The sequence below is a fragment of the Capricornis sumatraensis genome, chromosome 1, assembly GCF_032405125.1.
Source record: "Capricornis sumatraensis isolate serow.1 chromosome 1, serow.2, whole genome shotgun sequence".
Lineage (NCBI taxonomy): Eukaryota > Metazoa > Chordata > Mammalia > Artiodactyla > Bovidae > Capricornis > Capricornis sumatraensis.
The window spans coordinates 35,435,508-35,454,168 of NC_091069.1; the positions used below are offsets into that span (position 1 = coordinate 35,435,508).

An 18,661-nucleotide genomic window follows, 5' to 3' on the forward strand; every position below is an offset into this window, starting at 1 on the left:
CAGGGCATAGGAACAAAGCCACAGCTCACCTGGCCCCAAATGCCAAGACGGGTGTCTTAAATATGTGCCTAATGTATACTAGGTGTAGAATTAATGTTGATGAATAAATTGGTTTTTAAAAATGGCAATGGAAATGAGCAGAATTCCTCTTATCACATAATGCTGGTCAAATTTTTGTCTTTCTTGATGAATTGGTAAGTTTTTCGTCACTATGCAATTCATCCTATTTTTCTCTTGGCCTTGGCTCTCAGGAAACTTTAAGTTCTCTTTTCATGGAGATCTACCTACTGCGCCTGGTGGCATGAACCTCAGGTAGAGAGCAAGAGATGCTGACTGTGGCAAATGGGGAATTTCAAAGTGTTAATGAACTCCTGCAGGGAACTAGTGGGCAGTACAGAGAAGAAAAGCCAGAGCATGGCTTTCTCATCATTTAAAGGATGGTATGAATGCTTCAGATTGGCCGAAGGCATTGCTGGATGATAAGACCTGATGATTCAAGGATATGGATTCCTGGATCATGGTTATAATACGTTATCTTTGTCTGCAGGAGAATCCCTATCTGTTCACCTATAGGAACAGCAACTATCTGCCCAGGATGCTAAAGCCCCAGGTGAAGACTGAGGTACGGAGAGGTGTTCTGTGATTGACAAACATGCAAATGAACCAGGGGCAGCCACTTGATGAGTTTTAGAAGCTTCTGAGGGGTTCTTTGTGTGCTGGACCCCCGGGGGCAGGCTGGAGAGGGTGAAGGAACACGTGTGTGGGTGTCCCCTAGGTGTTTGAAGCAGGGCTGCCCTCATACTCCATCTTTAAAATGATCTTGGCAACCAGCGTCCTGTGGCTTCACTGGGTATGCTGGGGGCTCAGTGCTGCTGGCTCCCTGTCTGTTTTGATGTGAGGCAAGAATCTTTGTATATGATTGTGCTCAGTCATGTCCAACTCTTTGCGACCCTGTGGACCATAGGCCACGAGGCTCCTCTGTCCATGGGATTTCCTAGGCAAGAATACAGGAGTGGGTTGCCGTTTCCTCCTCCAAGGGATCTTCCCAATCCAGGGATTGAACCCACGTCTCTTATGTCTCACGCATCAGCGGGCGGGTCCTTTACCACTAGCACCACCTGGGAAGCCCTAAAAATCTTCAGGCCCTCCTCAAATCTCTGACAAGCCCTTTTAAACTCATCCAAGCCCTTAATCTGAAGAGAAAGTCAAGAAAAGACAAGGAAACGGGGTGAGATCTGAAAGCAGTCAACGTGGAAGTCCTCAGCCGTCAGCCACCCCTTAGGGGCCGCCTCACACTCACTCACGTCTTCATTTTGACTTATCTCATGAGTCTTTTTCTAATACTTCCTGTTGAGATTGGATAGGGCACTCCACAGTCCTCTGTGCACACAAGAAACACTTGAAGGTTGTCATCCTCCTTCTCAGAGGACCAGGGACCAATGTGGGTTGAGGCGAATTCAGTCCCGGCACCACCCCCGCCTCCCTACTGGATAAAAGAGGGTGCAGTTTCTCTGGGTGGTGAAGGCAAAGCTGATGGCCAGGGCCTGCATTGCAAAGCCCGAGAGATAGCAGTCTGAAAGATGATTTATCAACTCATCCCACACTTTCTCACTAACATCACAGCAATAAGGATACATCTAAGAGGCAATGCAGCTCAGTGAGTTGAGCAAGTGGGCTCTGGGTTCAAACCCAGACTCTTCCTATTACTGGCTCTGTGTCAGCAGGCAAAGTACTCAACCTCTCTGTGCCTTGGTTTTCCAAATCTGGGAAATGATGAGAGTCATCATCCTACCTCATAGAAGTGTTAAGTTATAAAGTATAATGCACATTTAACAGTATCTACCTAGGAAAAGGAGTACGTCAAGACTGGATATTGTCACCCTGCTTATTTAACTTCTATGCAGAGTACATCATGAGAAACGCTGGACTGGAAGAAACACAAGCTGGAATCAAGATTGCCGGGAGAAATATCAATAACCTCAGATATGCAGATGACACCACCCTTATGGCAGAAAGTGAAGAAGAGCTAAAAAGCCTCTTGATGAAAGTGAAAGAGGAGAGTGAAAAAGTTGGCTTAAAGCTCAACATTCAGAAAACGAAGATCATGGCATCCGGTCCCATCACTTCATGGGAAATAGATGGGGAAACAGTGGAAACAGTGTCAGACTTTATTTTTGGGGGCTCCAAAATCACTGCAGATGGTGACTGCAGCCATGAAATTAAAAGACGCTTACTCCTTGGAAGAAGAGTTATGACCAACCTAGTGAGCATATTCAAAAGCAGAGACATTACTTTGCCGACTAAGGTCTGTCTAGTCAAGGTTGTGGTTTTTCCCATGGTCATGTATGGATGTGAGAGTTGGACTGTGAAGAGGGCTGAGCGCCAAAGAATTGATGCTTTTGAAGTGTGGTGTTGGAGAAGACTCTTGAGAGTCCCTTGGACTGCAAGGAGATCCAACCAGTCCATTCTGAAGGAGATCAGCCCTGGGGTTTCTTTGGAAGGAATGATGCTAAAGCTGAAACTCCAGTACTCTGGCCACCTCATGCAAAGAGTTGACTCATTGGAAAAGACTGTGATGCTGGGAGGGATTGGGGACAGGAGGAGAAGGGGACAACAGAGGATGAGATGCCTGGATGGTATCACTGACTCGATGGACGTGAGTCTGAGTGAACTCCGGGAGTTGGTGATGGACAGGGAGGCCTGGCGTGCTGCGATTCATGGGGTCACAAAGAGTTGGAAACGATTGAGCGACTGAACTGAACTGAACTGAACCAGGCCATGAGTTTTATATAAGAGGGAGCAATACAGCCCTTCAGGATACACTTACTGAATACAAGCTGTGTACCATTAGCTTGCAGGCTCTGTGAGGGCAGGGGCTCAGGGCAGGTATCTCATCACTGTTAGCTGAGAAACTAAATGAGTGGGTGGATGAAGACCAAGTATAGGAGATGAAAATACAGATAGTCTAGTGGGGTCAGCCAGCAGTGGCCGCACAATGTACCAAGCCCTGTGAGGTTCCCATGGGTATTCTGAGAACACAGCTGGAAAGCACACGACAGGAGGGAGCTGAGAAGCCTTCCCCAGGGCTCCCACGACCTTAGCCTTGGGGGTGACAAAGGCGTAGCCAGGTGGGTGGGAGGAGGGAAACAGGGAGAAGGAAGAGGAAAGAAAGGGCAGAGGCGGGTGTTGGGCAAAGACAAGGAGGGGACAGAGAGCTAGTGGACGGTTTGAAACGTTGAGGACCTCCTAGACCATGCCAAGGAGGATGGACTTTATGCTGCTGTTCCTACAGAGTAGAAACATGCATATTTAACCAACAAGCATTTACTGAGCTTCTACTGTGCAGTGTTATAGGGTCTGGAAACACAATAATCGAAACAGACAAAAATTCCTGCTTTCACTGAGAATCTGGGCAAGGGACTGATTTTTATGTTGAGAGGAAAAGAGTCCTCTGAATGGATTCAGAAGGCTAAGGAGGAAGCCTACAGGCCAGCAGCAACGGTGGTGAAGAATACAGCCATAATTTAGACAGAAGTGATGAAGCCTGAAATTAGGCTGAGGGCCTAGAGAAGAGGGGGAGCCCTGGGAGCAGCTGGAAGGGGTTTTGTGGACACTCGGTGTGAGTGTTGAAGGAGAGGGACAACTCCTAAAAGATGCCCAGGTTTCTGTATTAAGTGGTATCTCCCCAGTAGAGGCACACTTCTCACCCAGTTTCTTACACGGAAGAACCATTTCTTATTATTTCTCCATGTGTCTCCTTTCAGGTGAGAGATGGAGCGGAAATCAGGTGTTCTGACAAGGATCCCTCTGACACGGTTCCCACCTCAGGTACACGGCTCAAGTCCAGTGATTTGTAAACTCATGTGAGGTCTAAACCCATCACAGTAAGAGTAGCCTTAGGATGTCAATCCCCACAATCTGAGATATGCCTGAGAGGTTTTCAGGGCCATCCAGCTCTGTGTGTATACTTGCAAGTTCATGTCTGTATTTGATTATTCTTTAACAAAAATGTGATAACGTTATCAGAAAGCATTTATTGAGCATTAACTGTGTGCTAGGCCATGCTCTGCAAAGGGCCCAGTGTCAGGTGAGTGAGGTGATGTCATTGTCCCCGCTGGGAAGCCTCGATGAGGCAGATTTGTTCTGTGAAAAGCAGAACTACCTTAAGCAGGAAGTAAAAAGTCCATGCTCTGAGTAGGGCCGTCAGTGTGTACTCAAACACCACACAGCGCAGGAAAGCACAAAGTCTTACACACGTGCCATTTTCAGTACTTCTGGGTATTTTCAAAATGACTGTTGCTGGGTCATGAAAGTGAGACTCATGGAATGTTCTAGGCAGAGACCTTCCCAAAGAGGGGCTGCCTAAGGGCTGAGCCTTTTCCTCCGAATGAGTCAACCTGGGGGTGATAGCTGTGTGCACCAGGCCATGGAAGGCCCCGGGTGGGGGCGACGTGGTGGCCCACACGACTCAGAACCTCAGCCTGGGAGCGGCTCTGCAACCATGCAGCGGGTTCTCGTGCGTCGTGGGGAGTGACTCGTGTGTTCATTGATTTGTTTCCTTGTTTACTCATCTATCAGATGATTGTTGAATGCCTCCTACACGCCTCCCAGGATAGAAAGCAAAGTTTGGAGATGTTACGGTATGCAAATCTTTGTGGGCAGGTTGTCTCCTTTTGCTGAGTGTTAGTAGAACAAGTGTCAGCTTGCCCTTCATGCCTGTCTTAGCTCTACATACTCTAATCAAGCCAAGTGACTGGCAAATAAGTTAAAGATCTTCTCTCGGAACACTTCAGTACGTAACTGGCTCTTGATGAAGTTGCAGAAGAATGGAATAGGTGATAAAAGTCTTACACACACACAGCATCTTTATGCTTTTTCCCCATATTAGTGACAGCCTCTTGCTGTTGGTTAGTTTGCTAGCAGAATTTTAGTAACAGAAACAAATTATTAGCTTCATATGTAGGCTCTCCAATAGCAAAAGCTCAAAGATGTATATGTATATGTATATTACATATGCACGTGTGTATATACATATATGTATATGTATGTATACACATGTCTATACATATATGTGTGTGTACATATGTATGTTTGTGTAAGGAAAGGGAGGGTGACGTTTGTTTTAATAGCCATACTCTCTACAGTGAAATGATATCTATCCTCTTTTAATCTTATCATTCTAAAAGGATGGTCTGTAAAGATTTTGCAATCTGTCCAGATTATGTTCCTATCACAACAGTGATAAGCAAGCAGTCCATTAGAGCATATCTGAACATCTGAAAGCCAGATGAAACATGAACCTCTCCTTTATCCCCTGACCCTGGAGATGGTCCTGTTTATTGGCACTTAAAGATGTAAGCACAAGAAATCTTGAGACCTTGAGGTATGAGATGCAGGTGGACAGATACAGGCATCCTTGATCTAACCAAGTAGGCCTGGGAACAAAGTGCCGGCACTGGTCTACTGGGTGGCAGTACTCAAGGGCTAATGCTGGGTTGACCCCTCTGAGTACCCCCGCTAAAATGCGTCATTTCGAAAAATGGCCACAGCTAACTGGACAAAAATGAAAAACACATTTCATTACTGCACTTGATATCTGATTGGACATTTTAATCACACTTGTGGCTGTTGGGGCAGGAGAAAGACTTAGCACCGGACCACGCTATTATCACCCTCGATAATTGTCACATTTTTGGTGAGGTCATTCACCCTTCTGGAGACCATGTTTACAATTTCTAATTGAGATGAAGGCATCTGATATGTACTTCTAAGAGCAGATCATCTATCTTTACATCGCCAGTGACTCAGCACCTGGTGGGAGCCTGATAAACGCTTGTTGAACTTATCTTTATTGAGGAGTATTTCTACTTCAGCAAATCAAAAATTCCCAGGGTTGAAAAAGATCCTAAAAACCCATTGCACCAAAGTGCCTTCCATTAAGACAATTTTTCACTGAGACTTTCTTATCAAATAACTGTTTTACCTTCATAGTCATTTTCAAAAACCTTTTTTGTAGTCCCCTTTTCGAACGTCTCTCTCAAACCAATCCACCAATACACCCAGCTAATGAACAAGTGATAATTTCAAAATAAGATACTGCCTTCATCAACAGGCCACAGCCCCTGGCCCGCCCGGGTGCCTCACATCACTCCATCCGGAGCCCGTAGGTGATGAACCTCTTCTGCTGATCTGTGGGGTTTGGGATGAGATATGTAGAGCTGATGTAAGTAATTTTTATTGCCAGTTGCTGTTTGGTAGCATGATTAAGTGAATGCATGCATGCACGCTTCTAGTTTCCTCCTTCTGGTCAGTGGGCTGTGGCTTGCGTTCATGCTCAATCATGTCTGACTCTCCACACCCCTATGGTTTTCAATGCATACATAAAATTTATTGAATGCTACCTCCTGTGGGCTTTATAACTTCATAAGTACTTACATCATTTTGTATTACTTCATGGCCCTGTCCATAAGATCACTGGGATAAGTTTTAAAAAAAAATACAATGGGCCTTGAGGATGACTTAAGGTTTTCCCAGTGAGAAAAGGAGTAACATTTTGTAAACAGAAGAGTGGCAATAAGGAGCCAGAAAGGGCACTGGCTGTCTATTGAAGTTGGCTATCTTGAAGTCAAGCTGCTAATTCCATGCAAAGGGGGAAAATTCATAGCATTTGAAAGTAGAACAAAGTTAATTCTATGCCACTGTCACCAATAGTATAAATTAGAACAAGTCATTTCTAAGTCCCTGACATCATTTATTTAAAATGAGCGATTCCAGCGCTGATATTGAAATTGCCCGGGTTGTAGCACTGTGACCACCAGGGGCTTTGCTTCATTGTGGGTCAGTGGTGAGCTGTCCAGGGCACATACTGTCCAGTGTGCATCCAGAAGCTGTTTCTAGAGTCACCACATGCTCATGAGACTTGGGACCTAACTAGCCTGTGACTAGGAAGTCATGATGCCCTGCAGGGAATAACAGCCTGCCTGTCCCCTGTGGTGCAGAGGTTAAAGCATCTGCCTGCAATGTGGGAGACCTGGGTCTGATCCCTGGGTTGGGAAGATCCCCTGGAGAAGGAAATGGCAACCCACTCCAGTATTCTTGCCTGGGAAATCCCATGGACAGAGGAGCCTGGTGGGCTACAGTCCACAGGGTAGCAAAGAGTTGGACACGACTGAGTGACTTCACTTTGTCCCCTTGGCGGGACCCACCTACTCAACAAGTTCAAACTCACCCCAAGACACTTGGATGAATGTATTTCCCTTCCCTGCAGTTTCCATCATTTAGAGCTTCAAGAGCTATAAAGTCTCTGATACAGAGCCTCTTCCTTAGCCTTTAATTCAGCTGAACACATTTCTTGAGCTCCTATGTGCCAGTCACATATTTTTTCATGTAAACTCATGGCAAAGCACTCCAAAGACAGGAACATAGACTAACCTGGGCCAGCAGTTTACCACCACTGCAAAAGTCTTTATATAAGTCCCTCAGATCTGAGTGCAAAGGGTTGGGCAGCTCTAGCTGACAATTGAGAGAAAGTTGGTTTTTCAGATTATTGCCCCAGGTAGTTTAAGAACTCCCAAGCGTCAAAGCTTCTCCCTGCGGTTCCTTTTTCTGTCCAGTGGGCACTTTCCCCATTCTGTACTCTAGTCAACCATTTTCTGGTAATTCGTGAACTTTCATCATAGTTTAGATGGCCTTCTGATAAGAGGCCCCTTCTGTAAAAATGTTGATGAGTTAACAATATGTTTATCAACTTCTTTCGAGGTGATGGACAATCTGTACCAGATAATGTTTAGGCTAATCAGCCCACACAAATTTAATCTTATCTCTGAAGAGTTCTCTCCCCAAGGAGAGCAATTGCTAAAGTGCTTTGCTGTGGTTCCAGGCTGGGTCTTTATCATATATGATGATATTAACAAAACTCAAATTGAGGATTCCGGAATAACAAGCCAATGAAATGTGTGTGCAGCATTCTATTTTAATAAGATCCCAGATGAGTCAAACTTCTTCCATCTCTATTTGGTTCTTTTGGTTTATTATCTCTTACAGGTCATTTCTTACAGAATGACCAGCAGGAAGCCACCCCTTCCAATCTGCATATCAAGCCATATACATGTATGTACACACACAGATGTGGACATACATGAGCACACATATATATGTGTGTTTCCTTTCTGCCTGCTACAAATTTAGGAGGCAGAAATGGCCAGCTTCAGCCACCCCTTTAGAATACTGTAATGTGCTTTCCAAGCAAATCTCTCATCTCCTCCACATTTTACCAGCCCCAAAGATTTCCCCTAACCTTTGCACACTCGTTAGTGTTCCCAGAATTCACTGTATTACACATTATGGCAACAAGAATACGGTGATTGGCCATCATCATCAGAAGCTAAAATAAACCCTCTAGAGTTGAGGAGAGGAGGTCTCAGTTTTCATTTTGTTGCCTTTTTTACCCAGATCCTGATTTCTTTGAGAAGAGGTCATTTCAGAGTTCTCAGGCTCAGCCCCGTGGATGTGTGCTAATGTCTGCAGCTGGCTTTGTGATTTGATATTGTTCTTCTAACCACAGAGCCTTGGGCCCACCCCAGACCTACTAAATCAGAAACTCTGAGGGTGGGGACCAGCCATCTGTGTTTTAACAAGCTCTCCAGATGATTCTGATGCATGCTTAAATTTGAAGACCACTAATCTCTATATTTTGCATACACACATTCACAGCTACGCATGGTTTGGTTTGCATGCTGTCATGGGAAAGAAGCAGGGACTTTTACTTTTCCAATGAGAGCAAATTCTCAGTGGGAGCAACAGTTCCCCATAGGCAGACAGCATAGAAGTTGGGTAGACAAGATGTCTCCATGGAGGGAGCAAGACCTGAAGATTCCTTTGAACATTGTTTGTGCTGAGCGTGAGCACAGCTTCCCATGCAGATGCGATCATACAACATGCTAATGAGTGAAGTAGACTCTAGGTAGTCAGGTGGTGTCGAAAGCATCTTTTTCTGGGTTTCACCGCCCTCATCACAGAGTGACTTGGTAAAGAAGGGCTGTTGAGAGAACCTCCTGGAAGGTAGATTTTAGTTTATTTATCTTAAGCAGTGGCTCACTGAAATGAAAGGTTTCTTTCCCTGTTGGAGTAGTGGGCCACTCCCTGGTATAAATGCTACATTAGACTTCTTCCCAGGCTGAATGGTAATTGACCAGTTAGTGCAGCATCACACAGCTAGAGACCACAGAAGGCATATCGGAAGAAAGACAGAGCTGTGTCAAAGTCGGGGTGACTATGGGAGGAGGTACTCCAGGGAAGTGGGAGGTACAAGGGGGAGTAGGAGGTGAGCTTGTGATCTGATGAAGGAATGAACGAAAGGTGGTACACCCACACAATAGGATATTAGCTGTAAAAAAGCACGAGGTACTCACAGCTGCTACAACATGGAGAACCTTGAAAACAGCATGCAAAGTGGAGGAAGCCAGACATACAGGTTGCGTTTTGTGTGATTCCATTTATATGAAATATCCAGAATAGGGAAATCCATAGGCAGAGAGCAGACAGTGGCTGTCACAGGCTGGAGGGAGGGAAGAGTGACTGGCTTAGTGCGTACAGGTCTCCCTTGGGGGTGATGAAAATGTTTTGGAACTAGATAGAGGTCATGGTTGCACAACACTGGGAATGTACTAAAGGCCACAGAATTGTTGATTTTAAAGTGGTTAATTTTATGTCATGTAATTTCGCCTTTATTTTGTAATAGTCAATAGTATAAAGGCATTTCCCTTTTCACTTCAGAAAAGCTGAGCTGATTTTTTTCTAATAAAATATAAAATATAATATTTTATCCCAAATATCAACAGATCCTAGCATAGATGAAGTATAGGTTTCACCTCCACCACAACCCCCTCCTCACTCCCAGATCAGGTCATCAGGGACTGTTTACGCCCTGAGGATAACTGCCCACCTGTGGCATCAGGTTCACCCAACACCAGCAGATGCCCCTCTGAAAGTGGGGCCACCTTCCAGCTCCCCAGCCCTGTGCCCAGGAGCCCCAAGGAGGAGACTGGCAGTCAGGCTCCACAGCTGCTACTGCTGGGCTTTAGGACAAGGATGGGCTTTTAGCATCTTTGTCCAAACGCAATTTCCCTACTCTGTGTTAGTCTACCTAGAACACTCTTCCCTGATTCAGAGGCGGCAGGAAGCCCATCTTCTGTTCATCTCTGCATTCAGTTCACAGGCTGAAGCTGGCTGACATCAAGGTCATCGGAGCCCTGGGCGACTCGCTCACGGTGAGTTACGGATGGTGGAAGGAAGGGCAGGAGAAGAGAAGATCTTGGTTCATAGGAGAATCTCACTTCGAGCCCTTAGAGCTGCCATCATCCTTGCAACCTCAGTCCCTCTCCACCTCCCCACCCTGGAATCCAGCATTCCCTACTGGCGTTGAGTTTTCCACTGCCATTCTAACCTCATCTTTCTTCTCCTAACATTGGATTGAAAGAGAGAGCAGGAAGTGGGGGGCCCAGAGGGAGCCCCTGAGATAGAAGTGACCCAGCCCAGACCACACAGCCTGTCGGTGGTGGGGTGGAACAGTATGAGGTGTAGGGCCCCTTCAAAGACCAGATGCTTTGTTCTGTCCACGTGGGAAAGCTAAGGGATCGTGCCGAGGGCCACGCGATGATGCAACAGGAACCAGTGCTAATGGAGGGGGTGAAAAACCAGGGTCAGGGGAAGAGATGCAAATACTAAAGATGATCCAGCCTATGTCTGCAGCTGCCCCGTGGTGACCTCCCAGTCCCCACAAAGAGTGATCCAGAAAAAGCAGGATCAAGTCCTTAGAGCGCTGGGGTGGGAGGCAGGGGTCCCTGCTTCCGGTCCACAGCAGCTCATTACAGAGGAGTCCGGCTTCTGCTCTCCGGGTCAGTAAGGTCAAGGGCCTCCAGCTGAATTCCCCCTCCAGCTACCAGCTGACACCTATCATGTCTGTGGCCTGTTCACATTGACATGATCTTATTAAGTTTCCTCAATAAAATGCTGTGACGTATCTCCTCAAACTTAAACCAACAAAGAAGGTGAAGCTGGATGAGGGAAAGGGAGTACCACGGCCACAGAGCCTGTAAGTGCTGGATGTGGACAGAACTCTCAGGCCCCCACTCTGAGGCCAGAGTCCTGTCTCTGTCCCGTAGCCCTCTTCTCCATGACCCCTCACGACTCTTTGCCCCAAAGGCGGGGACACCTCTCCTGGAGGCCAGCCTTCCCCCGCTTCCTTGAAATGGCTTGTCTCAGAAATAACAGGCGTCAGGCAAGGGACATGAACCTGCAGTGTGTCACATGGTGGTTTTAAAAGACTGCTCTTTCTATAGCTGAGGAGCAGGTACATGGCATTTCGTTTTAATTTTTCACGTTGTACGTATGAGAGATCTATTCATATCAAAGGATTATAATATACTTCCTTTTATGATATAGTTCACAGCTTTTAGAAAAATGGGGCCCTGAAATGATTCCTTTGGAAAACCACGCTGCAGTCTAATTTCCAGAGCACTTTTGCCAGCCTGGTGTCTGGGCAGGGTTTCCCAGGGTGGATTCCAGGATTCCCAGCGGGAGCTTGCACTCATTTCTGACAAGGCAGGATTCACATCAAGACATGGTGCTGTCAAGACTCTGGGTTCTAAAGGGCTTGGCATTCTGGCCTGGCCAGGACAAGAACACAGACCCTCTGGTGAGCAGGCAAGAAAATTACCCCTCTGGTGTTCTCTTTTCAGGCAGGTAACGGGGCTGGGTCCAAGCCTGGAAACGTCCTAGACGTCTTGACTCAGTATCGAGGTCTGTCCTGGAGGTGAGTATGGCCGTGGCGAGGCCCAGAGATGCCTCGTCGTCACAGGACAGGGGGGGATCCCCCTGAGCATGTAGAAAACAAGTTCTCTAGCAGAGAGATGAGTCACCTGGTGCTTTTCCATGAGAATTTGTAGGTTTAATTTAAGGAAGGTATTTATCAGCTTTCCCAAACCACTATTTTCTCCCAAACAAGTCTGGATCTGAACAGGAGGAGTTTAGGGGAGAACCTACTCAAACATTTGGGCTGGAAAAGATTGAGCTTCCATTTCTCCCTCTGGGCAGTAGTCTCAGAAGGAGGCAGCAGCCGTCAGAACCATGGCTGTGTCTGAGTCCCAGCTGCCTGCTCTGTGTGACCTTGGGCAAGTTATTCAACCTCTCTGAACTGGTCTCATCTTTGATGCAGAGACAATAATACTGGCTTAGCGTTGTCACGAGGCTTGCATGCTAAGTCGCCTCAGTCATGTACGACTTTGTGCGACCCCATGGACTGTAGCCCACCAGGCTCCTCTGTCCATGGATTCTCCAAGCAAGAATACTGGAGTGAATGCCAGGCCCTTCTCCAGGGTATCTCCCAACCCAGGGACCAAAACCACATCTCTTAAGTCTCCTGCATTGGCAGGCGGGTTCTTTACCACAAGCACCCAGGTCACGAGGCTTCGAGAGAATTTAAACGCCTAGCACAGTGCCTGACAGAAAGGAAGGTAAAAATCGTAGCTGGGATCACTACTGAAGGGCCTTCATTTAACAGATGAGGAAGCATGGCTCAAAGAGGACAAGTAACCTGTCCAAGATCACAGTCAGATGATAACGGAGCAAAAAGTAGGGTAGATGGCTCCTGACCCCTAATCCAGCGCCTCTCCTAATCATGTACACATGTCTTGTGCATGCTGGCCCCGCTCCGCCTGTAATCAAATCCAGGCACCGCACACTGTGGTGAGCACCACTCCAGCTTCACCTTTGAAAGTCTGGCTCGTGCCAACATGAGAGGGCATGTGTGGTGTTTCCTCAGCCTGCAATCCATCATCTCTGGCACCAGCTTGGACCTGAGTGCTGAGTCCCTGGCCTCCTCCCTGATGATGCTCCGCAGAGTTAAACCCCAAACCGTTTTGAGAACCTTTGAAATGTTCCCAGACGTACTTGGCAGAGGAGGAGGAGATATAGAAAAGCAGGGAATCCAATCAACTTTGGAACTCTGTGTATTTTCATGCCTAGAAATCCATCCAACTTTGATTTCCTTGGAATTTTAGAAGTGGTTTGGAAGATGGAGAAGGCTCTCTAGAAGACACCCTTTAAAGACGGATTTTCCCCAAGCCAAACAGGAAGAAAACCATGAGGGCAAACTTTTTTTTTCTTTTTAATGAAGGGGCCCACTTAATTCCCTTGCCTCGAGGTTAAAGCTCAAACTTAAAAAACAAATGTCAGCCCCGTCGGTTTAAACGAGTTTTTTATTTGGACATTCTGGTTTGTGAGGCAAGTAGAGAAAAGTTGCTGTGTTCTGTTTTTTTTTGTTTGTTTGTTTTTTGTTTTCAGTTTTTCTACAGAAATAATAAGGAAAGGGAAAGACCCAAGCCCCCAGAGTGTTTCTCAGAAGGAGGAAGGTGTGTCTTGGTGGTGTCTGGGGTGTTTCAGCGTTGCTGGCAGTTTTAACCTTCATTTTCTTTTTTGTCCCCACGACGACGACGTAGTGTGGGCGGCGACCAGAACCTCAGCAGCGTCATCACCCTGCCCAGTGAGTACGCGCTCCCCCGGGGTTTGGGGCGGGCACGCCGCAGCCCTGCGCGTTTCGGCAGCTCCCCCTGGCGGTGACCGTGGGCTTAGCAGGGAACCGGGCTGCAGAAGACAGCCGTGTTCGGCAGGGGGCGCTGCTTCCCCAAGACGGTCTCCTCGCTCTGCTTCTTGAGAGTAATTAAAGCCTTGCAGATTTTTTCTTTTTTTAAAAAAAAGAGAAATTGTATTTGTCTGAGGAAGGAAGAGAGTAAGAGAGAAAGAATGCTCCGTCCAGCTTTTAGTGCAAGTTATTATTAAGAAGTGATTGAAGAAGGAAGGAAAGGAAACCCCTCTCTCTGCTTTGCCTGTCATTCTGACCAGAGTACATTTCTGGGAGGCGTTGGCTTAGGCTTGGACTGCGTTAGGCACCACTGCATACAAAGCCGTTGAATTCCTGTGTGTCCGGTTTAGGGAAAGCTGCGATGGCAGCAGCAGAGATGAAGTTACCTTGTTCAGGCCATGCAAACACAGCAATATTTGGGGCGCAGCATTTTCCTTAAATTGCTTCATCAACAACCTGTTTGGAACGATTTGTTTAAGCCTGACTACATTCTTTCAGTGGTGTTATCTCATTCATCTTTTCATTCTCCTTAGTGCATACACAGTGCTTGTTCTCAAAGCACACATAAAATATGTGTTATTTTCCCTCAAAATCTTCTGGCTAACAATTTTGCCGGAGGGGAATTTAATCGGTCCCATTCTCATTTGCTTTTCTTGTAATTATCCCTTGGTAATATATCTTTAGCACTTAAGAAATTGTTTCAGCTCTAAAGTCAGACTTTGATGATAAAGATGGCTTGATTGCTACATAAGCAGAACTGGTTGGACTTCATGTGCTGTCTGTTCTTGCTATTTGCAAATCCTGTTGAGTGTAAGTAGGTACAGTTCTGTGGCACAAGTCCCCCTTGTCTTCTTTATTTTTAGGTCCACACAAAAGAGCTATGAATAAACTCCACTATTGCGAGGAGATGGTTGGTGTTGCTTTTGTGAATGTAATTGACTGGGCTGTGAGCTGGGCTAGTGTACACCACAGTTTGCTGGGCTCTCTGATTGCCATGCAGTTGTGGTCAATAACATGACTGGAAAGCGTCCGATTCAAGGTTGTCCACTAAAATGATTTGTGGAAAAATTGAGAAAAAGTCACGCCTTAGGTGGATGCCCCTGACAAGCTTAGCTCAGCAGTGGAACATGGCCTATTCAGACTTCCTTACTAAAGCTGTGAAGACAGATTGATGGTAGGGACCAGATAATCTATGTGGAAATAATCGTATAGCCATGTGTTGGAAAACTTATGAAAACATAGGGTCAGAGCGGAAGCTCAATTCAACTCCCTCTTCAATTTAATCCAGCAAATACTCCTGTGCTGGGTGCTTGCGAAACAGGACAATTAGACAAGGCCCCTGCCCTGATGACATTACTAATGTCTGTTTAGGGCCATGTCTCCCTAAAGACAGACACGCATACCAATCATTATTGCCACGTACAAAGTTTAGGGGAAAGTAAATAAGAAAGTTGTTAACCTTGCCTTTTGAAAGCGGGGCTTTAAGCACTGGAATTCATCAGATAAGGAAAGGGAATGGAACATTCTCGGCAGAGGCAACAGCATGCCCCAGCAAGCTCTCACCCTGCCCAGTGACTAGTGCCTTTCTGTGATATTCCTGATAATACCTAGGTCGCCAGAGATGGATTCTTCCAGTAATGAGGAGTCTAGGACAATCGCTTCCATTTTCAGCTAGCTCTCTAGTGATCTCACAATGCTTCCTTCTAATGAGTAGAAATCAGAGTAACTATCATCCCTTCGTACAATGTCCCCAGAGCCACAGGGAATGAGTTCAGTCCCTCTGGGTTACACAGGCCCTGTAGCAGTGCTTGGTTGCAGAGAGCACCCTGCTGGATGGCATGGTGCCTGAAAGTCCGGACTGATACCTAGCCAGTTCTTTCCACATCCGAGAAGATTGTAGGTCTGGAAAAAATACCCTGTGTTAGAGCTGCAAGACTAGGTTTCTAGCTTAGGATTCTATGCTTAGTAACTGTATTACTTTTAACAGTTTTCCTAGCCTTTCTGAACTTTGAGTTATTCTTACTTCAATCCATAAACATTTATTGAGCACATGCAAGGCTCTGGGACCGCTGACCTTATGCTTCTGCTCTGACCCTGTGTTTTCACAAGTTTTCCAACACATGGTTATATGATTATTTCCACATAGATTATCTGGTCCCTACCATCAATCTGCTTGCAGGAGTTCTCAGCCAAGTTGTGGGCAGAATGCAAAATGAAAAGGGTGGACCCAGCATGGTAAAGGCATTAGAATGAGTGAGACTGAAAATCTGAACAAAATTGGCAGCAGGTAGACTGATCAGAGTAGATGGGGGAATAGAGCCTGAAAATCAGAAATGAAAAAGGAGATGCTATTACTGAAATAAAAAGGATTATGAGAGAATATTGTGAACAATTATATCCATACAATAGAATATTATTTGCCAATGAAAAGGAATGAAGTACTAATACATGCTAGGACAGAGATGGAAACTGGTAACACACTAAGTGAAAGAAGCCAGTCACAAAAGACATTGTATTCTACGGTTCCATTCTTATGAGTGTCCGGAGTAAGCAAACCTATAGAGACGGAAAGGAGGTTAGTGGTTGCCATGGGGCTGGAAAGCTGAGTGCTGAAGAACTGATGCTTTTGAACTGCGGTGTTGGAAAAGATTCTTGAGAGTCCCTTGAACTGCAAGGAGATCAAATCAGTCCATCCTAAAGGAAATCAGTCCTGAATATTCATGGGAAGGACTGATGCTGAAGCTGAAACTCCAGTACTTTGGCTACCTGGTGCCAAGAACAGACTCATTAGAAAAGACCTTGATGCTGGGAAAGATTGAAGGCAGGAGGATAAGGGGATGACAGCGGATGAGATGGTTGGATGGCATCACTGACTCAGTGGACATGAGTTTGAGCAAGCTCCAGGAGTTGGTAAAGTACAGAGAAGCCTGGCTTGCTGCAGTCCATGGGGTTGCAAAGAGTCGGACATGACCGAGTGACTGAAATGAACTGATAGGGCTGGTAGAAATGGGGAGTGACTGCTAATTAATACCAAGTTTCTTTTTGGGGTGATGAAAATGTTCTAAAGTTTATAGGGGTATGGTTGCACAACTGTATGAGTGTACTAAAAGCTATTGAATTGTACTTTGGTGAATTTTATGTTATGTGAATTATATCTCAGCAAAGTGATTATATATTTAGAGAAAAAGCAAAGTGCCTGAGAGCAGTACCTGAGCCAGATTGGCACTTATTCAGCACCAATTCATTGAGCCCCTGTGTGTGCTGCCCACATGGCTCAGCATCGCCTTTCTGGACATTTTCTTTGGGGGCCGAGTGAACTGTAAGGGTGAGGGCTGCGGGGGAGCGGGGCTCTGCTTTGTCACCAACACCTCTTGGCACTTATCAAAGGAATTCGAAGATGGCTTTAGGGTACTGACATCTCTTCCTTGTATTTACAGACATGCTCCGGGAATTCAACCCTTCCCTGAAGGGCTTCTCTGTTGGCAAGGGAAAAGAAAGCAGTTCTGGGGCCTACCTAAACCAGGCTGTGGCGGGAGCCCGAGCTGAGTGAGAATTTTGGGGGTGAACCCCAAGGGTCCCATGGGGACCTGGTCGGGCCCTTGGCCTAGACCCCTGGTCTAGGGTGTATGGCTGAAGGCTGGGGGGTTTAGTCCAGGGGAAGGATCTGAGGGTCAAAGACGGCTGGGTGGGCTCTCTTGGGGGGTGTCCCTTGCTCTGGGGCACAAAAACCCACTAGCCCACCCCTAACCACATCCCCAGGAACTAGTCACAATTGGTTCTGATGCCAGGTACATGCTTTGATCAAATTGCTTTGCCTCATCCATATTTCTTCCAGAATAATCACAAACCTTACTTTACCATGTAGTTCCTAGGGATTCCTATATTTTGGTTCCTAGATCCCCTGATATCATTCTCTCAACTCTCACCGCCACCCTGAGCTTGAGCCCCCATCCCCACCCCCACCCCGAGCTTGAGCCCCCACCCACACCCCGAGCTTGAGCCCCCATCCCCACCCGAGTAACTTATAGGACCGGAAAAGTGACAGCTTATCCAGAGCAGAGATCATACAAAACCTAATAGGCTTTATCATGAATTCTGTGACTTCCTCTTCCTTTTGGTGGGGGAGGGGTGAAAGGCTACCACTTTATGGCTTAAATTTGAGGCTTACGTTAATATTACCCTAATCTTGCTTTTTTCCAAGTATATGTCAACTGATAGTATAAGGAGAGAGGCAGTTCCCCGAATGATTAGATGAGGAAGCCATCTAAGGATGAAGCCCGAGTTGAAAGCATGGAAGTAACCAAAGCAGAGAGTGACTCATATGGCCCTGGATTTCTTCCCTGCTTTCCCCCAGGCCCCAGGACTCTTCCATGTGAGAAATCTGTGTATCCAAGCACGTCCTGTGTTGTAGGGGAGAGTTAGGGACTATTATCCCAGATTATTGTTATTACAGATGAAGACACTGTAGCACCAAGAGACGAAGTGGCCTGAACAAATGTATTATCTCAACCACACGGTCTCTCATCTTTATGCCTCACAGGCTTTACCTCAAGTTCCGATAACAACCTGTCCTACTAGACAACAGTTGCAGTTTAGAAAGTACCTTTGTTATCTCTCATATATCCTGTGTAGTAACTGTGAGATGGAACAGAGGGTCAGATGCCCATGTTTCCTTGGTGATGCTGCTGAGGCTCAGAGAGGCCAAGTAATCATCCCAACACTCTAGTCCATAGAAAGAGCGGCAGCCCTGCTAACTTCAGAGCAATCGATGAGGAAACTGAGGCTCGAAGAGCAAAGTGTCCATCCAGGGACTCCGATGCCTAGCCTGCTCTGCTAGGCACATGACTTTTTCCTTATGTCTGCCCTCAGGGACTTACCTGTTCAGGCCAGGAGGCTGGTGGACCTGATGAAGAATGACAAGGTAAATCTGGGGAGAGTGGCCTCTGGGCCTACCTGAGGTAGGGCATCCAGAGCAGAGAGCAGGTGGGAGGAGTTATGGGGATGGAGAGTTTCCGCTCTGGG

At 46.4% G+C, this 18,661-nt stretch overlaps 1 protein-coding gene across 1 annotated transcript in view; it reads left to right on the forward strand.

Moving 5' to 3' along the window:
* The window catches only part of PLB1 (phospholipase B1), a 121,294-nt gene that overhangs the window by 46,887 nt on the left and 55,746 nt on the right, over positions 1–18,661 (forward strand). Inside the window, exons 14-20 of the mRNA XM_068966712.1 lie at positions 548–622; positions 3,765–3,828; positions 10,210–10,268; positions 11,739–11,812; positions 13,497–13,540; positions 17,077–17,185; positions 18,509–18,560. Coding sequence (XP_068822813.1) covers positions 548–622; positions 3,765–3,828; positions 10,210–10,268; positions 11,739–11,812; positions 13,497–13,540; positions 17,077–17,185; positions 18,509–18,560 — 477 coding nt within the window. The remainder of the gene's footprint in view (positions 1–547; positions 623–3,764; positions 3,829–10,209; positions 10,269–11,738; positions 11,813–13,496; positions 13,541–17,076; positions 17,186–18,508; positions 18,561–18,661) is intronic.